This window comes from Rhinichthys klamathensis, unplaced genomic scaffold (assembly GCF_029890125.1).
Source record: "Rhinichthys klamathensis goyatoka isolate OS25496 unplaced genomic scaffold, OSU_Roscu_1.1 h1tg000006l_1, whole genome shotgun sequence".
NCBI lineage: Eukaryota > Metazoa > Chordata > Actinopteri > Cypriniformes > Leuciscidae > Rhinichthys > Rhinichthys klamathensis.
In genome coordinates, this window is record NW_026606559.1 from 8,916,478 (window position 1) to 8,931,228 (window position 14,751).

Below are 14,751 nucleotides of genomic sequence, written 5' to 3' on the forward strand. Positions count from 1 at the left end.
TCTATGGGAATTTAACATAGGGGTGTCCTGACTTATGCACCCTGTATTTTAAGGAAGAACATTCATTTATTTACAATAGATTATTCATTCACAAAGAATATTGGTGTCCTTAAAGATTGGATTTTTCCAATTTTTTTAAATTAAGGCCTTAAGATCAATTTCCAAAAGATGATTTTTTATTCATCTTTTTAGTCAACTTTAGCATGGGTGTGTTCACTAATGCTAAGCACTGTACATGCTAGGCAAACCAACTGGTGGCATAAGATTAAGATTTTATTATAGATTTGCTTTTAAATAAAAATATATAGATAAGAAAAGTGGTGTAAAATGAATTAAACATTACTAAAAACTTGGATCCCATTCCACTAACTGGCCTGGTGCAGCTGCCTGATAGTCTTTTATCAGGCACGTATTGGCCCACAAGACTGAACATCTTGGTTAAGCAGACATTATATGGGGGGGGGACATTTGGACACTTAATAAGTAGCTGGAATGGTTTAGTGGTTCAACAACCATTCTAGTAGCCAAGTATTGCTCACAGCATTTTACAAAGAACTTGACAGAGAGACAAACTACTAACGTATGTCATCTGATGCTAGTACCTTGGAACAAAGTGCTGATTTTGATACTATAGATCAAAAAATTATTTTACACGGGCTAGGGAATCGTGTTGGCAAATATGGACAGTCACTAGCTTGGTTTAGGTCTAACCTGTCCGACTGTTGCCACCGATTTGTGTAAATGAAAATCTGCCTGACCTATTGCAAAATATGGTGTGCCACAAGGCTTGGTCTTATGACCTTTGTTGTTCTTGCACTTTAGGTGATAATTTTAGGAAACAGAGCATTAGCTGTCACTGTTAAGTAGACCACGAACATCTCTATTCTTCTTCCAGATAAGATACAATTTTTCCAAAGATTGCATGTCAAAAAATTTCCATTTGCCAAATTCTAGTTAACAGAAGTATTTTGTAAAAAAAAAAAAAATCTAGAAACAAGCTTTTACAGCTACAGAAGAAATCTAGAAATGTTGCTTTTAGTAGCTGTATTGAGAGTGAGACTTTTTCAGACTGACGGTGTGTTTACATCAGCATTGTTGTTGTTCCCCCCGAGAATACAAACAGCATCTTCATCAGAGTCTTGAATGATAGATTCTCTCCTTCAGTAAAACAACAAATATCACAACAGGCACTGTGACAACTCCCTCGTGAGCATTTTTAGGCAGGAAGTTTTGTATGATGATAACACATCAGCTGATTATCAGAACAGATTTTTTTTAGGCTTTAACCCAATACCCAAAGTTTTAACCCAATTTTAACCCAACCTAATTATTGGGTACCATTTTCATCCTGTTAGAGTCTCTGATGTGCATATTGAAGTTCAGTTGAGTGTCGTACATCACTCACCCTTCCAGTTTCATCGAGAGCCAGAATCACCAGCTTCTCTCCTCCACCATCATGCAGAAGCTGAGAATCAATTCGATGATCTAAACTACCACCGCTCACTAGCACTTTTTTCAGGTTCATCTGTCTGGAGAACAACACAAGGACAGTGTTGGACTTCCATCCAACTAAACTTTGAATTGGAATATTCCATAAAACATTTCCAAACAAAGCACCATTTCCATCTGCATCATTTTTATGTAGTACCTCATAATTTGCATAAAAATATGTGGATGGAAACCTAGCTAGTGTTAAGTGCCTGTTGCAAACTATATATTGATATACAATTCAATTAAAATATTGAAATACATTTCAAGCTCTAAAAACTGTACAAAATCTGGATCGCTAAGACAACATAATTGTCAAACTCTGGTCTCTAAACTCCACTTACTTGGAGGCCAGTTTCTTGCACTGGTAATCTGCCAGCAGGTACACATCTCCCTTTTCGGTCACACACACAGTGGCCCCATTGCTCGCTGCCGCCATAGTGATGGTCAAATCCTTGTGGTGCAGAGCGGACACCTGTCGAGGAACAGTCACGCACTTCTCTCCGTTGGGCTCCAGCAGGTAACCTGAATGTATCACAATGGTAGGACCACAACTTTTCATATGGGAAGAGGCAAATGAAGCAGATGCTCTGGTGAAATTGCACGCAGAGGATTTACTATACACCTGAGAGATTTTAGATCAGTTAAACAATCTGGGATGCATTTCCCAAAAGCATCGTAAGCAGATTGCCACCAATGGCCTCTACGATCAACTTAGCTCACAGTGCTTTTGAGAAGGGCAGCCCTGATTGTTTTCTGTGACAAATATATCTGGGTACTTGAGCCTCTTACCAAGTTGGCCACCATTTAATCCTACGGTATAAACCGCATCTCGGGTCCAAAGAACAGTGTGGAACCTGCCGGCTGCAACACCAATCACGGACCTCCCTTTCAGGGACTTAGATGTGACCTGTGGTCAATAGAAAATAACATACAAACATTTAATTTATGGAATTAGCTAGAGTTTATTAAATTTGTGAAACGGTGCTTAATGCATAAGACAAGGGTTCGGATTCACAAAAATCTTCTTAAAGGTACACTATGTAACTTTTTTTGTTTAAAATGTACAATTTATATAATGAGTGAGTGCACCATGAATAATAATTATTTAAAAAGTTTTTTTTATTTTATAAAAAAGTTATTTAAAAAGAATTAAAAAGTTAATTCGTCTTAAGTTTTGTCTTAAGAACAGTGTTAGGAATAAACGATAAGAACGATCTTACGTTTTTTTGGGAATACAAAATAATCTTGTGTTTTTCTCTTAAGTAAGAAAATGAGAAGAAAATGTCGGTTAAGAAGAATTTTATTCTTAAAGGATAATTCCGGTATTTAGCACTTTGAGTCTATTTTCTAGTTTGTTTTGGATGAACTAGAGTGGTGGACTTATGGCGCTTTTCCACTGCATGGTACGGCTCGGTTCAGCTCGGTACGGTTCGACTCGGCGCGGAACGGTTCGGCTCGCTTCGCTTTTCCACTGCTCGACTCGGTACGGCACGGCTCGGTTCGCTTTAGCTCGGTTGCTTTTCCACTGCAGTAGTACCGCTTCAGTGGGTGGGACTGATCGTTATAGTTGCGCAACTCCTCGGCAACCAACGAGAGGAACGTCTGCACCTCGTCCACTGACCACGATTCAGCCATTTCTTTTTCTGAAGTTTTCATCTTCTTTTTTCAAGCAAATACTTTAAAAACAGGTGCTACAGCGTTGGCTGTTGTCTACTGCTGGCTATTTAAATCTAGCGGGTTAGTGTCTCATGTCGCAAATACAATGACGCTGGTAGTGACGATTCTGTCTGACCAATCAGTGATCTGCAGTGTTTTGACGTCACATTTTAGTACCGGTACGGTACGCTTGGAACCTCAACAGACCAGGTACCATTTAAAGCGAGCCGAAGCGAGCCGTACCGTACCATGCAGTGGAAATGCGCCATAAGTGAGCCGTACCGAACCGAGCCGTACTGTACCATGCAGTGGAAATGCGCCATAAGTGAGCCGTACCGAACCGAGCCGTACTGTACCATGCAGTGGAAAAGCGCCAAAGCGTGCCGTACCGAACCGTACCGTACTATGCAGTGGAAAAGCGCCAAAGCGTGCCGTACCGAACCGTACCGCACTATGCAGTGGAAAAGCGCCATTAGAAATGTTGACGATGGGTTCTGTCTCGACTTTTTGACTCTTTTAGACTCGCCTCTGAGCGCTTCAGAGTGGCTGTCTATGGGCATGCACAAACATGTCCTTAAAACAACCCTTAACGTTCGTTTTCAAAACTGTGCAACTCACCGAGTGGTTAGTGGTGTTGTAGTTGATGTTCCAAAACAAGTAGCGTAGCGAAATACAGTTTCTGTCGTGTTTTATTTGCAATTTTTTTAAATCGCATTGATGTCTGCTGGAGGACTCAGTGCTCGTTGATATTACTGCGCTACCGAAAACGGAAAAGGGTCTGTTTACATTTGGTTGTAGTCTTTTCGCTCGGTTCTCCGTCTCTCAGAAGGCTAGCGTGAGCTGAGCAACTGCGGCAAAGTGGTTGTCGCCATCAAGTGGTCGGGAGTGTGCTAACGCTTCAGACTCAAATATCGAGCGGAAGTTTATACGCGGTTGTGAGGTATCTGAAAAAATAGTTCCACTATAGCAAATAACACGGATTGAAAGCATACATTGCGTCGATATATTTGTTTTTAAATCATAAACAAACACCACTAACCACTCGGTGAGTTGCACAGTTTTGAAAATGAACGTTAAGGGTTGTTTTAAGGTCATGTTTGTGCATGCCCATAGACAGCCACTCTGAAGCGCTCAGAGGCGAGTCTAAAATAGTCAAAAAGTCGAGACAGAACCCATCGTCAACATTTCTAAGTCCACCACTCTAGTTCATCCAAAACAAACTAGAAAATAGACTCAAAGTGTTAAATACCGGAATTATCCTTTAAGTATGTTTAGCAAATCTGGCCTCAGGCTGACCGACCTGTTTGGGAACTTGGCTGGAAGCAGGAGGAGGTGCCAGACCCAGCTGATGATGGGTGTTGAGCCCAAAAGTGTAGACGTACCCCTCCTCTGTCAGAACGACAGTGTGATCTCGGGCCGCTGCAATCTGCGAGCAGTGATGGGACAAAAGACCCTCCACCATTCGGGGAACCTTTGATGTGAACATGGACACCAAGTCTTAGACAGCAGATGTGCAGAATATATGCGTTACCCCACACCAAAACAGCTTACCAGATATGTCTGTTCATCACCATGTCCAAGTCGTCCGCCCTGTCCGTGTCCACATGTGTACACCTGACCCTTCTGGGACAGGAAGACCGAGTGGAACTTACACAACACCACCTCAAAAGACACAGAAACACAACAATGTTGCCATCATCATCATCATTCAAGATCATGTTTGCACAGGCAGGCATGGTCCTATTACTGATATAACTCATAAGCCACATTTATGTAGCACAAGCATGTTATTTTCAGCAAAAGATAAAAGTTAGTGTAGAAAAATTACGAAATTTAATTTGTTAACAAAAATGTATTCATTTCTTCAATGAGCTCATTGTTTCTACCTTAAATGAATACATTGTTTAAATACATTATTAATTATTATTTCTGAAATACATAACTTGGTTACCTCTGATAACAGATCACTCTAAATTGTAAAGTAGACATGCATTTTCTGTAAAGCTGCTTTGAAATAATATGTATTGTGAAAAGCGCTATACAAATAAATGTGAATTGAATTAACAAACAACTTGACAATTAGCATTGTTGGCCTAGTAAGTACAGACATTTGGGTTTTGGCCAATAACTTTCACTTCAATCATTTTCATTTTACTACCTTGGTCGATTTTTTGTAATGCTCAGGGGGGCTGCATTAAAAATACAGTAATAATCATAATTTCACTATATAACTATTTTTAGTTTAAAATAACTACTTTCTATTGTAATATATTTAAAATATATAATTTATTCCAGTGATCAAAGCTGAATTTGCAGCATGATCCTTCAGAAATCATTCTAATATGATTGTCAGTGTTGAAAACAGTAGCACTACTTCATATGTTCACCGTGATATACTTTTTATTTCAGGATTCTTTGATGAATAGAAAGTTCAAAAGAACATTGTTTGAAATAGAAATCTTGTGTAACATTTTAATGTTTTTACAGTCCCTTTTGATCAATTTAATGCATCACTACTTAATAAAAGTATTCATTTCTAGAGGGAAAAAAGTACTGACCCCAAACTTCTGAATGTTACGTATATGTGGAATGACAAAGAAATAAACCCATAAAATGTCCTTTTTAATGATTTCATCTTTCATCTCATAATTCTATTTTAACAAGAAATTAGTATTGTTGTCATTAAACATTTGCTCAAGATCCTTAGACAAGATGCTATGGTGATAAGGTAGTCAGTCAGAAATCATTTTACTTGGGAGGTAAATTCATTCACACAAACACACTTTCTGCAAAGTCACTGACTAATTTGGTAGCTTCAGTTTTAGACAACCGTTGAGACAAGCTGGTTAAATGTCACTGCAAAAATATCAAAGCAAGTGTAACTGCAAAAAAAAAGGCCTTTTTTTTCTCTCAGAACCGTTTCTGAGCTATTTATGCAATTACAATTAGACATCTTTTTAGCCAAGTGTACCAAACACTTTTGATGCCACTGTAAATACGATACAAATTCATAGTGGTGAGATTATTGGTCGATTAAGAACTGCGATAGGAAAACTATGAACCTGCTGTGTTCTGCTCATCACAAGGGCTTGACTTTTAGCCATGACAGCTCTGCCCTTTCTCTACAGAGTGTGCCAGCTCTGGATTGGCTTGGAGTCGACTACAGCGGGGAAGGGGTTTCGAGGGTCAACATCATCATTAATTTAACACACTCCTCAAGGCCAAAACTGAAGCAAGAGATGTTCTGTAAAGTGTCCAAACTCTGCGCCTAAAGAACTGACTGGCTCCCTCGCTGCCGTACGCACGCATTCACAGCGCTTATTTAATCTGCTGCTGTTATCCCGGACTGAATATTTTAATATTTAACTGAAAGCATCTGCAGAACAGCGTGGCAGGTCACAATGTGCTTAGGGGGGCATTGGAGAGCTGATGAAAGGGTCGGGAAACAAGATCCGCCATCACAATGAGCACTGTAAAATTAAAGGACTGCCCTGCACTTCAGAAATTAATCACACACAACCGACTAAACAATGAAAAATGAAATTGAAGTGTCTTTAGAAGCATCTCTGGAAGTTTCCCCATCATCCTAAATGGTTGACCGATTTGGCTTACTAAATTAATTTTGATCGCACCCTTAACCTTCTTGTTCTTCTCCTTTCAAAAATGCCAAAATACCAAATTGAAAGGCTGACAATGGGATCATGCAACACTACTGGATCACATTTCCCATCCACATATGAGCACATGTTGGTTATCCATCCAAAATGCAAATGAGTCCCCGCTATGACCACGGAAAAAAGGGAAGCTTATACACCGTGGTTCAAAGCATGATGTTGGCATGAGTTGAGCTGTCAGGGTCAAGTACGCCAAAGCGGTGACAATCACCTAAGTGCTCATGCACATCTGCTAAATGCCCGAGCTCCAACACAAAGAGCTTCTCTCCATCGGCAGGAACATAGTGTTCATCCTCGAGGGCATTTTCAAGAACAATTTACAGAGAAGCAAAGAGGTCTAAGTCTCCTCAGATGGTTTGCAAGGACTCTTGGAGATCTTTGTTTTGAAGGAGTTCCCTGTTGAGAAGTTCCCCGTTATCAAGGCAACACTAGCAGGTCCTCTGTTGTCACACATAACCCTGGGGAGTTTGAGACCCAGTTTGCATAAATAAACCCTGAGGAATAGCATTGCAGATGAGGATTTCATAGCATTATGTGCCTCATCAGCAAAAATGTATCTAAATAGAAGTAATAAGATAAGAAGAGAAGTTTGAGAGTGACCACATCGTAAATTTTATCACTAAAGTCACCAAGACATCAAAATCTTGGTTTTTTTTTATTGCCGTATTTATAATTAATTATATATCAGTGCACATTATATATATATTTTTTTTTTTAATTCACGCTCCTCAAATCTTTGATCAAAATAACTTCTCCCTCTTGCAGCGACATCTCTTCTCTTCTCTGATGATGTGTTCACTGGCGTGAGGGCGGGGCAACCTGTCACTCACATGAGATCCACCAATAGCAAACCACAACCATCCAATCAATTCCCAATGGACAAAAAGAAGTTTCAAGCCTACACAGAAGCGGTTCACTCGTATATTTGTTGCAGTAGGGAAAAAAAAGTATATCTCAACTTCCGTTTCATGAACACTTTAATGAAAACTTTAAGAAAACCAGCAAAAAAAATTGAAAATAGTAAATGAAAAAAAAAAGTAACACTTTATTTAGATGATTCACTTTAGACATTCTACTAATTATAAGAAACTTTGCAACTACATGTCAACTATTATGTTGATGGTTCTACAGATTATCTTAACAGATTCTCCTGTGGTGTGAGGTGTGTTAAAGGGTTAGTTCACTTTGAAATTAATTTTTGGTATGTTTTAGCTTACCTCAAGGGTGTCTTTGTTGAGGTAAGCTAAAACATTACCTAAACAAAGGTAATGTTTGTTATTACGAACAGTGAGAAAACGAACAGTATTATTTATATTGTTTTTACCTCTTGTAAACACAGCCACGTCCAAGTGATCTGAGGGCGCGGGCGCTTCGGTCTGCGCAAGCGCCCGAAGTGATATATTCCAAAAAAACTAAAAAAAATCAACGTTGTCTGTTGATATCTCGAAATCGTCTTCCATTGCGATTTCCTGTACATCTAAATATGTTTAGATCTTCACAGTGAAAGGTAACACTTCCGAAATCTCTGTGTAAACAATGAGTGACGTACACGCGCGAGAGATCACTTCCGGCGCTTGCGCAGACAGAAGCGACACTTGGACGTGGCTGTGGCTACAAGAGGTAAAAACGATATAAATACTGTTTGTTTTCTCACACAAACTGCTCGTTTCGTGTCTTAGGCCATCAATGTGTACTTACATTTACGAGTCATTAAATCATGTTTAATTTGGACTTCTCTGTGCATGCTCTTTGAGGTGGTGACCATAGACCTGCATTATATGACTGACAGACAAGAACGGTTTGACCTAAAAATATCGAAATTGAAACTTCTGCGGAAACAAAGACACCTACATCTTGGATGCTCTTGAGGTAAGCTAAAACATACCAAAAATTAATTTCAAAGTGAACTATCCCTTTAAGAGTGATTGAATCTGCTCGGAAGAACGCCGGGGCCTCACCGATATCAAATTGTAATCCAACATGTTGATTTTTGACGATCAGAAATCCTGTTGTGCAGGAGAAACCCTGAGGACAAACCCGCACGAACTCTATAGATTGTCACGTGGAATGAAACGATACCCAATCAGAAAGCAAGATGGTGGGAGACAGAACCATAACACTAATCCAAAACCTTTCTGTAAAACCCAGTGCAAACACTATTATCGCCATTTCTTCTTTCCCGTCGTCCACCATGTTTGTTTACTCTAAAGTCACGTTTGATCGTGAGAGATTTTGTGAGATTTCCTGTGTTCACAGTCGACAGTATGATTTTATTTTTCGTTATGTTTACGGACTCTAGTGGACCATCGAAATAAAGTATAACCTAAAAAAACCCTAAAAGACATTTACCTGCTTCACATAGATCCCAGACCTTGAGAACAGGTCCACGATCTCAGGATGGTGTCTGCTCTCCTGGTTTCCATGTCCGAGACTAAAATTTGTGTTGTTTCCCCAAGTGTACACTTCAGTAGGGTCTGAAATGAGATCAGAACAAGGACACAAGTTATCCACTTGTTTTAATGCATTGAATACTGTTTCTAGGTCCAACCCTCCAATCCATTTCAAATCACACATTAAGCTAAGCTTTTAAAACTCATGGTGTACACTACAATCTTTATGCTCACGGCATCCCAGACACCAATATTTTAACGATTCATATAGAGATGAATCACTGCCTGGCCAATTGAGTTTTCGGTATAGAGATAAAGGTTAGGATCATGCTATTTCTGTAGTATTACACACAGTGTATATTAGCACCATTTGTCATTTGCTTTTGGGATCTGATAGAGTGTTGGACCCGGAAATGTGACGTGTGACAAGTTTTGGTTTATTGATTTAAGGTTTAAGCCAAAAGAAAACTCTCTCATTTTAAATCTCTCATGTCATTCCAAACCAGCATTTGAAAATGTTCCCTATATTTCATTTTTTAATAATATTCTTGCTGTTTGTTTCCTGTTTTCTTTCTCACGAGTACTAATGATGTCAAATATCATTCACACTTACACTTTTTATGCTGCAAGTTTGAATGACGCAAAACACCAGTTTTGACATCAATGAAACCAAACACCATTGGTTCTGCCAGGTCTCATAACAGGATGCCATGCGTCAGCTACTGTTGTGCTGTTTTGTTATCATTTTTGGAGCATGACAACCACTGTTTACTGTATGCTTTTACTTAATAAAAATATTAAAACGCTTCATATTTCTCAAAAGTTCTAACTTTGATTTTTACTAAGAATCATGCAAGTTTGGAACAATATGAGGATCAATAAATGAGGACAGAATTTTAATTTCGAGGTTTTATTGTTATAAGTACTACATTAACTCTGGTACAATCATACATATTAACAAGGTCATTAGCCCATTTTAATTACCAGTGTTTCGGAACACAACATGAGCTGGGCGGTCCTTCATGGTGAGGTCTAGGACAGAAAGACCCTCCTTGTCCTGGATGGACAGCCCTCCACCATGCTGGAACACAAAGATACATAGACCAATGAAAGACAACAATGCAAACCAATAAACCAATAGTATTGGGAGGAAAAGATAAAGCAGTTCCGGTGACTCTCAGTCCACTGGGTTTCAAAATCTGTTTCAGTTTTCAACTGTGATTGACTAATATACAGGTGAAACTCGAAAAAATCGTGCAAAAGTTCATTTATTTCAGTAATTCAACTTAAAAGGTGAAACTAATATATTATATAGAGTCTAGATTCATTACATGCAAAGTGAGATATTTCAAGCCTTTATTTGTTATAATTTTGTTGATTATGGCTTACAGCTTATGAAAACCTTTTCACAATATTCTAATTTTCTAGTTTTCATAAGCTGTAAGCCATAATCATCAAAATTAGAACAAATAAAGGCTTGAAATATCTCACTTTGCATGTAATGAGTCTATATAATATATTAGTTTCACCTTTTAAGTTGAATTACTGAAATAAATGAAATTTTGCACGATACTCAAATTTTATAGTTATAGAAGTGTTATATTACTTGTGTGACAGTTCCAGAATTGACAGCTTTGGATGAAAATGTACATTTTTGGTTATCATATTTTAAAAGTTGAAGTGTGCAACTGCCATTTAATTTAGCAATTTTCTGCATTGTTTAAAGGTATAGTTCACCCAAAAATGAATATTTTGTCATCATTAACACCCTCATATTGTTCCAAGTTTCTTTCTTCTGTTCAACACAAAAGAAGATATTTTAAAGAATGTTGGTAATCAAACAGTTGGCGTCACCCATTGACATCCATTGTAGGAATAGAAGAAAAAAAAACATGGAAGTCAATGGGTGACGCCAACTGTTTGATTACCAACATTCTTTAAAATATCTTCTTTTGTGTTGAACAGAAGAAAGAAACTCGTACAGGTTTGGAACAACATGAGGGTGAGCAAATGGTGACAGAATTCTCATTTTTGGGTGAACTATCCCTTTAACTTCATTAAATTCCTTTAAAATGTATATTGACATTATCCTGGCCATTGGTCACCCATTTCTCTAATATTGGCATAGGTTAAAGGGTTAGTTCACCCCAAAATGAAAATGCTGTCAGTAATTACTCTCCCTCATGTTGTTCCAACCCGTAAGACTTTCGTTCATCTTCGGAACACAAATTAAGATATTTTTGATTAAATCTGAGAGCTGGATCACTCCTCCATAGGCTTCTTAAGGGATCGAAACTGGCCGGCCCAAAAGTTATGAAAGACATCGTTAAAATAGTCCGAGTGACTACAGTGGCTCAACCTTAAGTTTATCAAGAGACGAGAATACTTTTTGTGCGCAAAAAACAAACAAAAATAACGACTTTATTCAACTATTTATTTCCTTCTCTGTGGGCCTCAAGATTTCACGTAGTGAAACTGCGCAAAGCTTCTGTGTTGTATGTCACACACATCACACACATGACCAGCGTCGGCCAATAGTGAGCCTACGTGTGTCGTGCAACACAGAAGCTTTGCGCAGTTTCACTACGTGAAATCTCACGGCCTACGGAGAAGGAAATGAATAGTTGAATAAAGTCGTTATTTTTGTTGCCACTGTAGTCACTCTGACTATTTTAACGATGTCTTTCATAACTTTTGGGCCGGTCAGTTTCGATCCCTTAAGAAGCCTATGGAGGAGGGATCCAGCTCTCAGATTTAATCAAAAATATCTTAATTTGTGTTCCGAAGTTGAACGAAAGTCTTACGGGGTTGAAACAACATGAGGGCGAGTAATTACTGACAGAGTTTACATTTTGGGGTGAACTATCCCTTTAATGAAAATCTCATATTAATGAACCTGTTCTCACCTTGATGAGCGTCATCAGGCAGTGAATTTGCCCATAGAAGGCGCTGCGGTGTAATGCGGTCCACCCAGACTCCTTGTCCTTCGCCAGCAGGTCGGCATGTTTACGGTCCAGGAGCCACTGAAGCAGGTCCCGTTTCCCCAGAGAGGCGGCGAGGTGTAGAGCCGTGCGCCCAAACTCATCCCGCAGGGTGGCTGCGTTGTGACAGTGGACAGAGAGAAAGCCCCGCAGACGCCCCTCCGAACCGCTGGTCAAAGCGGCGATCACTTCATCAGCGTGCCTTTCAGAACGGCACTTCGGTGTGCAGTCCGGGCTTCCCAGATTCATTTTAGCAGAGTTACAACACCAGAGTTATCCAAAACACCCACAAGCTTGAGCTCAGATTTCTCACACTTTCTAGCAATAAATTAAGGAAAACAGAATGAAAAAACAGGGAATATGTTTAGCCTTGCTGTGAATTTCAGGGCGCTAGAGTTGTGCGTGTGTTGAGGTTCCACGGCACCCTAGCGGCCCCAGAGAGAAGATCTACCTCATCTCAGTCCACCATCTCAGCAACACATTCGACAAAACCTTTGGAACAATCATTTGCATCAAAGAAAATAAAAAACATTCTGTACAAAACCATACAAATATATTCCAGTTGACTCAAAAATAAGTTAACCTGTAATGTGTGTATCGTATTTTACAAAAGGCAAATCCTTCAGTTCTTTGTACTGTCCAGCCAAAAAGTCCATCAACTTTGAGGGGAAAGACTCCTTCCCCCCAAAACTCTCCACCATTTAAGCCTCCATAATTGCAAAAGGTGCCTGAAAAGAGAGAATGTCTTTTAGATTAATATCCACAACAACAATCCCACCAAAATTCAAATTCAGCTGCACATCAATCATCCTCGGGGTTTGAGCGACCTCAGATTATTTGGAAGTCGATAGGCATGTGATTAAAGACAAGTTGACGTTGACTAATCGCTGATGACGTTTTTAATAAAAACACAAGAGCTTTGCCACAATTTGCAACTAGAGGCTAAAGTTTGATGTTGGCTTGAGAAGCATGAACCTCGAGCTGAGACACGAACTTGGGCATATGACAGAACGATGCCCACAGTGCTATTGCTCTTACATAACAGCTTATTTTTATCAGTTACTTTGTATATGGGTCGTTATATTTCTTACAGATTTCTGCTCGTCCTAAATGAGACACACATAAAGTCGCACCGAAGGGGTGTACATAAGACTGACATGACACCTTCATAACCATGACATGACATATGTTATGAATATGAAGTAGGGTTTATGCATGTTTATGACAACTGTCATTAAGTGTCTTTCGCTCTTTCGCTCAATAATGACATTTTGAATGCAAATATGACATTGTTTAAGATGTCTTTGTTATGACACCTTGACATAAACCAACACATCATAACCTGTCAGTGTCTTTGTCATGACAACTTGACATTAAATTAAGTTAAACTGTCATCTGGTTGGTTTTGACATTGGCTGTCATAAGGCCATTATAACTGTGTCATGAATATTTTTCTTGACCTCAACTACAGTGGTACAAATTGAATTTGTCATTAAACAGTTATAATGGCTTCATGACAGCCAATGTCAAAACCAACCACATGACAGTTTAATGTAATGTTAACCAATAAAGCTAAGTGGTTTCTTAAGTTTGATAGTTAATCTGCTATGTCATGTTTATGACAGGTTGTGTTGTCTTAGTAATGTCAAGTTGTCATGACAAAGACACTGACAGGTTATGATGTATTGGTTTATGTCAAGGTGTCATAACAAAGACATCTCAAACAATGTCATATTTGCATTAAAAATGTCATAATTGAGCGAATGACACTTATGACAGTTGTCACAAACATGCATAAAACTTCATTCATATTCATAACATGTGTCATGTCATGATTATGAAGGTGTCATGTTAGTCTTATGCACACCCCTTCAAGTAAAGTGTTACCATTAATCCTACCTGTCTGTGCAGTGTATCTCTACTAATAGTAAAACTGTGGCTTTTATGTACTTTAAAAAAAGAAAAGAAATATGACAGAACTTTTCGATTTTTAAGCTATTTTTTGATAAATAACAGGACAACATTAATAGTAAGTTTCTGCGCTACTGAATGTTTCTGTTTTGCGCGATCTATACATTCCCCCGATATGTGAGTATTGAGATGGTATAAACAAACATAACTTGTGGAGCGGAGTATGCATTTATTTGTCTTTTTAACTTGTGTTGGACTGATATTGTTTTGTTTTGTTTTGTTTTATGGCCGAAGCGAATATCTTAAAGAGCAGGGTGCCAGATTGCTGATAAATATGGCTATATTTTATATATATATGTTTATATATATATATAAATCAATAAATAATTTTAAAAATGTAAGATTTAAAAAAAAACTAATCTGTAAAATAAACAGACTTATGCTTTAGATGGCATCTTCTTGATTCTGTAATCCTATAACACTATTTTTCACAAATAAAGAAAAATGTTAAAAAAAAATGAAGTGAACCATGTAACCAAAAGGGCACTTAGGGCGTTTTCACACCTGAAAGTCCGCACCAAGGTCCGAACCAAAGTTCACGTTTTGATACATTTTATACTTTCAGAAAGTTTTGGTTTGGTTTCACAC

The 14,751-nt window shown here is 38.5% G+C and overlaps 1 protein-coding gene across 2 annotated transcripts in view; it reads right to left on the reverse strand.

Moving 5' to 3' along the window:
• ibtk (inhibitor of Bruton agammaglobulinemia tyrosine kinase) overlaps positions 1 to 14,751 on the reverse strand; it is a 55,640-nt gene that overhangs the window by 38,015 nt on the left and 2,874 nt on the right. For both annotated transcript variants that reach the window (XM_056258205.1, XM_056258197.1), the window contains exons 2-9: positions 12,118 to 12,920; positions 10,196 to 10,292; positions 9,171 to 9,295; positions 4,699 to 4,809; positions 4,448 to 4,618; positions 2,281 to 2,398; positions 1,833 to 2,013; positions 1,406 to 1,529 (exon numbers count right to left, since the gene is read on the reverse strand). In XM_056258205.1, the coding sequence (XP_056114180.1) occupies positions 1,406 to 1,529; positions 1,833 to 2,013; positions 2,281 to 2,398; positions 4,448 to 4,618; positions 4,699 to 4,809; positions 9,171 to 9,295; positions 10,196 to 10,292; positions 12,118 to 12,441 (1,251 nt within the window). In that variant the 5' untranslated portion in view covers positions 12,442 to 12,920. The remainder of the gene's footprint in view (positions 1 to 1,405; positions 1,530 to 1,832; positions 2,014 to 2,280; positions 2,399 to 4,447; positions 4,619 to 4,698; positions 4,810 to 9,170; positions 9,296 to 10,195; positions 10,293 to 12,117; positions 12,921 to 14,751) is intronic.